Here is an 11,741-nt window from a genome sequence, read left to right as displayed (position 1 = left end):
GTCGCGGGGTTACTGTAAATGTCGTTCTAATGTTCAGGCATGTATATGGTGCAAGATTACACCGCTTGATCGACAATGGACGAGTGAGGCGGCAGAGACAATGTTGGTGGCATGTCGGATAGAGTTGTGGAGGCCGCATGGCTTGGTTAACGCTGAATTGGTCGGGCAAGCATTCTACGAATTCCAGCTACGCTCGATCGAGAACATATCAGTTCAACCGCGGCCCAAGTGGCGCCCCACTTCAATCAACAGCTTGTGGGTGAGGTAGAGGGTCTATATTGGTGTGATCCGAGATGCAGCTATAGGGGTCGGGTGGCATGATCGGGCTGTAGCTGCACTCGACCGGCACGATCTATGTTCAACCGCGGTCTAACCGCAACTTGAACTATTCTGATCCCAAATGGACCAGTGAGGCGGAAGATAGACTGTTGGTAGGATCCCAACATGCAGCTGCACTGAACCGGAAGTATCTATGTTCAACCGCGATCCGAGCGGAATGCGGCGCAAACGTTATCCCTGATCAAAAATGAACCAGTGAAGGTGGAGATACAGCGTTGGTGTGATTGGGGGTACAGGTGCGGGGCTAGATGGCAGGGGTAACGACCAGGCCGTTCGAACTAGCGTTGAACACCTTCTAGATCCAGCTAATTAGATTCAAAGCACCTTTCTTGAACGGCGGCCTAAGCGGAACGCAACGTGAGCGCCACCCCTGGTCAACAACAGACAAATGAAGCTGGGGAGATAGTTTTGGTGTGATTGAGGTGCAGCAATGGGAGCCTACGTAACTTATTAACCGATTAACCGAAACGCAATTTGAACAGATGTGCTTGAAGCAGCAGCAGCATTTTTGCGTGGGTCTACACTTTCGCGATGCATCCAACGTCCTTATGAAATCCCAAGGATTTGGTGGTACATTCGGCATAGCACGGTGGCGACATCGATCCTGGAAATCCTGCAGTTTACATCCAACGGCGCTTTCGCATATGCACCAGCTTTTGCGTCACTTGGCGAAGACGCTCGCCCTGCCTAAGATCTTCTGCATTGCCGTCTGCATGGCTCGTGGTGTGCGTTTTCCTCATCTGGGTCTGATCGGCGTGCTTGGTGGACACTGTCAATGGCTTTTCACCGACATTCCCTGCGGGGTCACGAACCGGTCCGAGGATGGCTGTATTGAGCCAATCGCCAGTATCGGCCAGCGGTTCCGAATCCTGTCCCAGGACCGCCCCGGCCGACACAGCGGTATGGTCCCTAGATGTTCCGAAGCCGGCGAATGAAATTTTAATATTGAACTGCAGCAAGCTCCGCCCTCAGTTTCCTCTTAATGCAAAGAGCGTTGTGTTCAACGAAGTCAGTTTGAAGATGCACATTCGGTTATCTTGAAGCTCAAAAACTTTAATGAGAATATATCAAGTTGAACGAAATGTACTGAAATCAAAATGGCACGGTTGTGGAAAAGTCAGACACTACTTTTGGTCTATGTACGACGTCAAGCTGTATTTCATCTTCACGTCCGAGCAGTTTGGGTTGGAATTGCTAGCTCCTAAGACACGTTTTGACCCAATCAAAAACTTTTTCTTCTACGTTGAACATGCTATGGGGCTTGTGAGAAACACTGTCTCATTTTGTACCGGCTAGATGAGTTCCTGTACCTCCCAATGTTTGACTCCAGGTATGCTCCAGGTATGCTCCAGGTATGCTCCAGGTATGCTCCAGGTATGCTCCAGGTATGCTCCAGGTATGCTCCAGGTATGCTCCATGTATGCTCAAGGTGTAGTCAACATCGACTCAAGTTTCTATTTCAATGAAGTTTACTACAACCCACATAGTCTACGGACCCTAAAAGAGATTTTGAGAGATTTACAGTACCCCACCTATCGTATATACAGAACATATGTCCCCGATTCGACTTTTCTTCTGCTCTGCCTACACCTGTGTATGCTCGTTTTACTAGCGCAAATTTCGGTCTACCTAGCATACATATAGTGTTAAATAGTTTCAAGTTAAATCATACCGTAGAAAAATCCATTGATTCACTTAATTTCACGTCGCGGAATTAATTGAGCTGAAGCAGACTGTTCTAATGGCTGTACTCTGTCAAACATCTGCACATCGGTCTATCTGCCACAAAGAGGCCCCGTAACAGTCTTGTGAGAATCATTTGCATGCCGCTGAAAATGCATGACCTCAGTGAACTTCTCATCACAGACATTACATGCGATAATCGTGCTTTTCATGAATGTTTTCAAATGCTTTCGCTTGATATGTTTGGTGACATCTCCATGCGAGGAAAACTTTTGAACACGGCAAGAAAAGTCCAGGTCCGCTTGGCCCAAACATATAAAGCAAAACAAGGGCCGGTGATCCGTCACAACAGATTGGAGGGCAGATTCGAGTGTTGTTCCTGCATGAAAGCTGATATCCATTGCTTCTTTTTCCAACGGTTGATCATCAGAGACCTTGGTCTCAGCAATTCGGTTCTCAACTCGCTTATTCCGTGGCAAACGGCAGGTGTCGCCTTCTTGGAATTCACAATAAGCAGCCACTGCATCGATGGCTTCTGTCCGACGAGCCATCTCTTCCTGTAATGTTGGTCGAGGTAGAGTCAAAAGGCTCTTTATTAGTCGTCGTTGAGGGAGAGGGACCTCTGTGGAGCACTCCAGCAATTTAATCGTAGACTTCGCTGGCTGAGTACCGGATAATTGGCGTTTTATCTCAAGCATTGGTTGCTCTCGGTCATATTTGCTTTGGATTTTTGCGAGTAACGTGTCTTGTGCCCGCTTCTTGGCTCCTGCTAACTCCTGGTTTAGTTTCTTGTACATCTCGTACTTTGGTGTTCCTTTGTGTCTCGACAGAGGGCGCCCTAGATCATGACTGATCTCATCGCGCCGGCGTATCAAATCTGCAATTTCCGATTGGCGATTGACAGAAGATGATTGCTCGGTTGTTAGCTCTTGCGGCCTATCTGGGTCGATAGTTCGGCTCATCCGGCAAGCCGCGCGCATAATGTCTTCCTCTGGATCGAGGCCGCGAATAATCGCGGGTAGGTTTTTGTTGATTCTTCTACTGAGGTAGAATTTCAAAAATGTCCGTGTATCCGCATGGTGCATCACCAGATTGCGAAGTGAATCGCTGACGGAACCTGAAGGACGCTCAATTCATTGACATGACAAGATTGATCAGGTAACTCACCACTACTGTCTAAAGCTGTTCCCGCACCATATCGTAAACTATAAGGCCGTGTCACCTGCCGAATCCCTGTAATCACACCCATCTTCTTGACCCATGGCTCCAAAGTGGAATAAGGGAGCAGTTTGTTGGGTGAGATTTTGATTCCATCGAAAGTCCGCTCAGATATCCGGAAGACTGGCACATCATCCATCGCTGGGTCAAGCTGTAACCGCAACTCATTACACCCATCTCGAATTTGGAGTCGGGGAAGTTGACTTGCAAGGACAAGTACCTCTTCGCCGTCGACACGGTCGAAGGCTCGGTCTGCAAAGAGAAGTCCCAACAGGAACACGTGCGGGCTGAGAACCAAGGAAGGATCGAAAATTATTTCGGGGAGGATATACGTGTTTCTGAAAGATCATGTGAGCGAAAAAAAGCCGCGACTACTTCAGCGTACTTACGAGTCCTTAGCACCCAGCCACTCCTTAGTAAATTCAAATGTGAACTCAATCACAATTCGATGTGGACCGCCTTGCGGATCACGGAGGAGGCTCACTTGGATATGACGATATCGCAGATTGAGAATGGCTTGCGGTCGGTTTGTCGTGAGGCCTGCAAGTTGCAAGAACAGTCCAAGCTCAATACGGTGGCGGCCATGTCCGAACTTTTTCTTGGTTGTGCTGATGGTGGTCTCCACGACTTTTGCCAGATCCTCGACGTCCATAGGAGGTTTGTCTCGCCCTGAGATCGACAATCTGTACTTTTTGGCCAACCGTCGAATCACCTAGAATCGGAACCAAATCAGTCTCAGAGAACAGGCGGGGCCGGCTGGGCGGGGGAATAAGGGTCCGTATACTCGACGCATCCGGCGGTTCATCTTGTTGTCGATCTTATTTGAAGTAGATCTTTCGTAGACTAGTCGGAATACTTTCCAGAACGTGTCCAGAGAGCTTTTGCACTTGATACCCGGGAGTCTTCTTCCACTTTTACCGCGTCGTAAGTTAAGAGCCCACTCGAGGAAACTGTACAAAATCGGAATCGATATACGGTGGTATTCCTCGTTGGGATCCTTTCGAATAAAACAGCAGAACCTTGACAGTAAATATATAGTTTCAATAAATTCCAAGAGTAAGCAAGTTGACGCATAGGAGGTAGAACTTACTGGGACCATTTCTCCTCAACACGGTTGAGGAGAGCCGTAGTGCCCTTTCCATAATCTTCCTGAGTATAGACCGTTTCGTCAAAGTTTTGAAGTTGCTGAATGTAGTAGTCTGGGGTGTGTTCATTGTCGGCAAATAGTAAGGCCGCATCGCCAGCATGGCGTAGTTGATCGGCCTTATCCTCAGACTCCGTCAGGTCGGTGTCAGAATTGCTGTCTGCAATGCTTTCTCCCTCGGAATACTCGCTGTCGCTGGATGACTGATAGTCAGCTTGGCGAGAGTGGCGGCCCATGGTGACAAAGAATTTAGTGCACGACAGGACAAGTGGGCCTGACTGAGAGAGGGTCTTAAAATCGGCCTAATTGCAAGACTCGGGATGTTTCTGAGGCAAAGGCCAAGAAAGATTCTCGTCGCTGAGATATTGGGGAGAAGAAGAGTCACCTGCAAGGAGAAGAGAGGAATTGAAGTACAATCGCTGTTTTTAAAGAGCACAATTTTCGGAGGTGCCCTTTTTGGCGCCCTCGGGGACGGGGTATCAAGGCTCCGAGGAAGGCCGTTGAACCCGGTGGCTGCGACGTGCCGAGGGCCCAGGGACGGTGCGTGCCTGCAGTGGTCGGGTGGGTGGCAGGAGAGCTGGCAAATAGGCGGCCAAAAACGGCGTCACTTGCGGCCATTTCTGGCCGTCTTTTTGCCGTCATCTAGTTTATAGAAGTATAGAAGTGTAGGGAAGAGAGGGAACGATTATTACTAGATAACTAATAGCCCCTAATAGGCGCACTTTGTTACTTAATAAAATAGTGCTCGTTTCGAAAGGCAGGAATTACTAGATTTCCCACTATAAAGAGTATAGTCGGGCTTAGGCGAATCCCTCCTAATTCTAGCATTAGGCGATAGAAGCTCCTACGTATCCGAATTCCACCCCTATAAGGATTAGATATTGACATGGGTTGTCCATGGGTCGAAGGTTCGACCTATGACCCAACCTATAGGTTGCCCACGCTTGGACAGCGGACCCTTGTCTGTCTATAGGTTGGGTTGACCTAACCTATAGGCAACTTATGGACACCTAATCCTGCCTAATTTAGGATTTTCGGCCTGATTTGGCCTGATTTAGCCTAGAATTTTTGCATAATTTTTAGCTTATTTACTGTTTCTTACCTCTATTCTGGTCTAAACGCGTACTATCACCACTTTTTTCATCCTTCCCTAATATATTTATATAAAATAATATTATTTATATCTAGATAAGTACTATTTGTATCGGTCGCATAAGGAAGACTAATTATTATCGTCTATATTAGGGTGGTTGTGTATATTTCGATAGTGTAGAGTAGAAATATATATTTCCTATAAGGAAGTGTACTATCACTTTCCACTAGAGATTTTTCTTTTATTTTTCACTTACCTATTTTTAAATATTAAGTAATTATTTTTCTTATATATACTACCTAGATATCTATCTATATATTCTCCGAGTTTGAGAGCTTATACGCTTAATTTACGTAAGTAGTGAAGGTAAAGACTTAATATTAAACGGACTTAGAGAAATTAATTCTATAGAATAGGTATATAGGTCTAGGCTTAGGGTTTAGACTAAAAATATTAGATAAAAGGGCCTACTTAATACGCGTTATAACTAATTAATATATATATAGTCTTACCTACTATTTATTCTATAGTTTACTTCCTCCCTACTTCACCTTACTTTTATGTTCTTTTGCCTTATTATAGCTAGATCCTTATTAGAACACTTTAATTCTATCACGAGTGATAGTATCGACCCTCTTTTATCTAATTACTACTTCTCTATCCTACCCTCCTTAGTTCCTAAAAGCTAGTCTACTACGCCTATTACCACTAAGCCCCTATTAATCCTTAAATGCGTTAGGCCTAAGAGAAACTATATCCTATAGACTAATATAAATAAGGCTATATTTATCTAATAGTGCCTTATAATAATATATAGGTAGAAACTACGAGTAGAATATCCTTAGTGGGATAAAAGGGGCTTAATATCTAAGATTTAGATATATTTTAAATAGGGCGTAGAGATCTCTATTAATAAACTATATATTACCTATAAGGACTATAGCTAGATCTACGCGTATAGTCCTAGAAATAGGACGAATATTATAATAAGGTATAGAGAAAGATATCTACTAAATAATAAGTAGAAATAGATAAATATTTAGGCGATGATTCGTACCTAGGTAAGATAAGGTAAAAGAGAAGTGAAAGAGATATAAAAGAAAAGTGAAAGAGAAGTAAGGCTAATATTTCTTTATTTAATCCCTAGGCTCTATACGCTACTTTACCTAATATATAGAACGAAAACGACTAAAAGAAGTAGCTTTTAGTTATAATTATAAGCCTTCGTCTACTATTCTAGATTATCGAAAACTAGCACTTTCGAGACCTTTTACGCTTAACCTAAGAAGCCCCTTCCCTCCCTATCCTCTAAATAGGTAAAACCCTTACTTATTATCTTTAAAGCACTATCTAGGTCTAGTAGTAAGATATACTAGATATACTTCCGTTAGACGTAAAGCTATCACTTATACTTAACTACTAGACGTCGCCCTTTTATTAAGCGTTTATAGTAATTACTAGTTAGTTCCTTAATAAATAATAGGAATATAGGTAGATCCTACTTAGTTTCGAACCCCTCGAGGGTATATATACTAGGGAAAATCTTACTTTAGCCCTATATATAGTTATTAATAGATATAGGATTAAAGACTAAATTCTAGCTATCACTACTAATAATACGTTAAATAATAAGATAATATTTAATAAGGTCTAATAGACCTATCTAGATATCTCTATTATTTATATTCTATATATAGTGTATATAATTTAGCTTAGCCTTAATAAGCTTCTATATTAGATTAAAGTAAAGCTAAAGAACGATATAATAGATATAGTATAGACTAATAAGCTATAGAGGGCTTCTATCTAGCGAGGATAGAAAGGGGATATTATAAATACCCTTAATAGGGTACGCTAGCTTATAATATATATTAATAGTAGTCTATAGAGGCGTATAGAGTTCCTCTAGCTTTAATCGATAGAACCTAGTTGATTAGTCCCTATTTAGGATATCTAAACTTAGTGGAATTCCACCTATCTAATACTATAAAGGGCTAAACGACTATAGCCCTACTTTAATAGGTATTACTATATTAAGTGCCTAGATAACCTAAAGCTTAATTTAGAGGAATAGCGCTAGGTTAATTATCTTCTTTACCTTATAAGACTATTCTTTCTATATATAAGCACGTTTTTAAAAATAAAAGATATAACTATCCACTAGGTATTTAAGCTTTATAATAAGCTATTTAAACACCTCGAGGCGTTAATTAATTAGCTTAAAAAAAAGAAGGTACGCTCTTACTTCCCTCTCACTTTTCCCTTACTTTTATTCTAATAAATAATAGATTAAATAGAAGTAATAGATACTTATCGCTCTTAAAGTAAGCCTATAGAAGCTCTATAAGTACTATATAAAGACTAATTAGCCTAAGACTAATAATATATATATATATAGCACTATCCTCGCACTAAAGGATAAGTTATAATACTTTAAACGTAAGGAATAGTCTAATAGCCTAGAGGACTCTAAGCTAGGTTAGATATAGGCTAAATACTACTATAGTACCCTTTAAGATTAGATTAAAGCTTATTAATACAAAGAGGATTATACCCTTCTATCTAAAGCTTATATATATAGGTTAGAGCTTAATCGGTTACTTAAAGATAAAGGTGAAACCACCCTAGATTAGGATAAACTCGCATAGTATCTTTAAGCTAATAAGCCTCTTGATTTAAGTCTCCTTCACTCCCCTTTTTAGTTAGGTCGACTCCTCTTTCAAGCTTAATCCCTTATATTCTTAAGTCTAAGCGACTACTCCCCTAAGTCTAATTAACTCCTTCCCTAGGTCTAATCGACTCCTTCCCTAAGTCTACTTAACTCCTAATTTAAGGCTTCCTCGCTTATTATTAACCCTCTTTACCCTTTTTTCTTACTTCTCTTTCTCTCTAGGTATTATATACACTACCCCTTAGGCCTTCTAGAGGGACTATTAAGTGGAATACCCTACCTTTATATAAGTAGCCTATAATATCTTCTCTATCCCTACTATTAGTACGAGTATAGAGAGGCTATTTAATTTAGCCTATAATATTTATTATTATTATAGAGGTCGTCTAAACTTAACCACTATCTAGGATTTAATAATATTCTCCTGCCTTACTTAGTTTAAGATAGAAGACGAATAGCTTAAACTAGCTTAGGCTCTAGAGATTCCTAAAGAAGGTAAAAATAAAAAGATCTCACCTATATTAGAAGGGATTAATCTAATTAGTGATACTAAGGAAGGCGAGGATAAAGTGAGGCTATTTATAAGGGTAGGGAAGAGACGAAAGTGTATTTTGTCTAATTATAAAAGTGAGCAAAGTAATAATAATAAAAGTGGTTTACCCTTAATAAGCTAGGTACGGCATTCTAGAAGGGCAAGGAAGGCGCCTTAGATATATAAAGGGTTCGAACTTAGTAAATAGTTTAGTATTTAACTAATTTTCACTCTTTATTCACTTTATCTTCACTTCCTAATTTAATCTAATAATATTTTATCTAAACCTTACCACTCAAATACGTAAAATACTATATAAATTATGCAAATTATATATTCTAGTATTATAGGTTTCTTAGCAACCTATAGGTTAACCTATCTATAGGTAGCTAGACCTAATCTATCTATAGGTTTGGGGTAGTTATCTAGGACCTATCTATAGACGGGTTGGGTTCGACCTATGGACCCAACCCATAGGTTATGTCAATGTCTAATAAATACTATATAATAGGCTTCTATAGGCTATAACTAGTTTAGCTTCTCGCTTAGAATATAGGTAGGGTGCGATTTAGACTAGCCCTAGGGACCTATAGTGGCACGCTATAATTTATCCTACGTACTACGTTGTCGGCGATTAAATTAGTATATAGGACTATCCTATTCGTGGTCTACCTAGGTACGCGCAAAAAATATTAAAATACGACACTATAGGTCGACGTAACGTTTTAACTTAGTATTAATATATATATACGCCTATAATAGCCTCGTCGGGATAGTCTATATATTAGTGCGCGCGGCCTCGATGCGTAATAAATATCTAGCCTACTTAGTGATGCTCTAGCTTTTCTACGCAATAGCTAATATAGTATCCTAAATCACGCGTATAGTGGCCTTAGGACCCTCTATATCCTTAGCTAGGCTCTCAATATATATCTATAATTACTTTGGCGTCTACTTACGTAAATATATAGCCTATCTAGTGCGATCTAACTATAGATTAGCCTTGTCGATGGCCCTAGGCTAGATCGTCGTCTCGCCCTACTATTACTAGGTCTATATAGCTTCTAACTCGTCTATAGCGTAGGCTACTTAGCTCGCTAGGGGAATAAGTACGATAGGCTTATATATAGCCCTAGGCTAGCGAACCTAGATATAATACGACCTCACTTTGCTACGGAAAACTCGTTAGTAAACTACTCGCTATATAGCCTCCTCTCGTCTCTACTTACCTATAGCGACCTTAGACGGTCGTGGTTTACCTCTATAGCTATATATAGTAAATTAATACTCCTTATACTAATATAATTATATAGTGCCTATACTACGGAAAACCTCGTGATATATTATATATTATAACCTATCTTTATATATAGTTAACCCTAGAATAGGATATTCTACGTTAATAGGTAAAACGAGGTTATCGTTAGATACACTATCTCACTTAGCGATATTCTTAATAATATATAATACTTACTATATAATATCTTTACTAATACGATAGGTGCCTTTAGGGCTAGTTAAATAGCGGACTATATTATAGGGCTTTACGCTATACTTATATTAGCGATAAATAGCGACTCCCCACTAGTTATTACGAATAAAATATTAGTCAATAATAGTGGGTTCTTATAGTTCGCTTATATTAGACGTAGATATATACTTCGTAATGTGGAATATATAATAGATAGATACGATAGAAACCCTATCGCTAGAGATAGCTCGAATATTAATAAAATTGAAAATAGGAACTAATAGGAACCCCTAAATATATCCCCTAAAATTTAAATCGATAATCCCTACTCGTGCGTAGATAACGAATCACCTAGTGGTTAGTGATAGGGTTTATTAATATTGCTGATGGCCTAGCCGACCGTACCCTATCAAAAAAACCCCTAGATTTATACCTCTATAACCCCTTTATAAAATTATTAAATAGACTTAAAACTTAGGGGAAATCTAAATAAATAGCTAACTTAAAACTAGCTTAAATTTAAATGTAAAAAAACGATAGGAACCTTAATGCAGTCAATTCCAAAATATACTACAGTTAATTGTTTTTGTAAACCCTAACTCTATATTAACGACTACTAACTAAACTATAGTCAATTTAACTACATTTACCCCTATAGGATAGGGTAGCCTAAAATAACGTAATAGATCTACGTATTATAGCGTCTTTTTAGGAGGTATAAGTATAAATATAGCGTATATAGGCAGCTCATTACTTAGCGTGCTATTAAGCTAGTGGATTTTGGTATACCTAGGTTTTTTAGCGAGAATTATATAGTGTCTCTTAGAGTAGTGGTCTTAATAAAGTTAAGTAGTATACTAGAAAGTTAAGTAGTACACTAGAGAGTCTAGGCTAGATAGTTATACTAGTGTCCTATAAAGGCTTTAGCCTAAGTTACCTTATATCTTGCGCTAGAGACAGCGGTGCTACTACCCTTATTATTTATTAGAATATTATGCCTACTTATATTATTCTCTTAACTATTCTTTATAATTTAAATACTTAGTAGGTAAAACTATCTATAGAATTATTAATACGATTTCTGCTGATTTTCGACTATACTAAGAGTGAGTATTAAAGGAGATCGCGGATAAAGTAAAAAAGCACTCACTTTAGCTACTTATAGGTTCGATATAGATCGATAATATTATAGATCGCTTAGAGATCCTAGAGTATATATAACTAAGAATAAACTACTACTTTATAAAACTATAGAACTATCTATTTGTTCTCCTAGAGAGGTAAAGGGAACTCTCGGATCTAGTCCTATATATAAGTGATATTCCCCTTCGAATATATACTCTTATTATACTCGTCGATAAACTATATACCTATATAGTTAAAATCCTTTATAGCTATATCCTAGATATACTAGCTATAGTCCCCTCACTAGAGGCGGGGCTTTATAGTGTCCTTCGCGTATAAGGCGCTAAGTAAGCCTTTAGTAGTAGATACTAATAGAGGGATAGAAAAGGTAATATAAGTCGCCTAGAAATGAATTAATCTATCTAGGTTATAAGCGTAGCGACGTTAATAGATAATAATAGCCAT

The 11,741-nt window shown here is 39.6% G+C and overlaps 2 protein-coding genes across 2 annotated transcripts; one reads left to right on the top strand and one right to left on the bottom strand.

Annotated features, from left to right (window-relative positions):
* Positions 1–821: 821 nt before the first annotated feature.
* Positions 822–1,274, top strand: N7498_007851 (uncharacterized protein; the record flags this gene model as incomplete). Its single annotated transcript, XM_058454913.1, has 1 exon — positions 822–1,274. One exon carries the CDS (start codon positions 822–824, stop codon positions 1,272–1,274), a length of 453 nt encoding a protein of 150 aa, XP_058307162.1.
* Positions 1,275–2,114: 840 nt separating this feature from the next.
* N7498_007850 (DUF3435 domain-containing protein) lies at positions 2,115–4,620 on the bottom strand (the record flags this gene model as incomplete). Its single annotated transcript, XM_058454912.1, has 5 exons — positions 2,115–3,139; positions 3,190–3,578; positions 3,630–3,952; positions 4,025–4,259; positions 4,331–4,620. The coding sequence occupies 5 exons, from the start codon at positions 4,618–4,620 to the stop codon at positions 2,115–2,117; spliced, it is 2,262 nt and encodes a 753-aa protein (XP_058307161.1).
* Between the last annotated feature and the right edge of the window lie 7,121 nt (positions 4,621–11,741).

Source organism: Penicillium cinerascens (genome assembly GCF_028974065.1).
Source record: "Penicillium cinerascens strain IBT 15544 chromosome Unknown contig_9_segment0_segment0, whole genome shotgun sequence".
NCBI classification, from domain to species: Eukaryota; Fungi; Ascomycota; class Eurotiomycetes; order Eurotiales; family Aspergillaceae; genus Penicillium; species Penicillium cinerascens.
The sequence above is the reverse complement of the archived record's forward strand: the minus strand, read 5'-3'. Positions and strand labels throughout refer to the sequence as shown.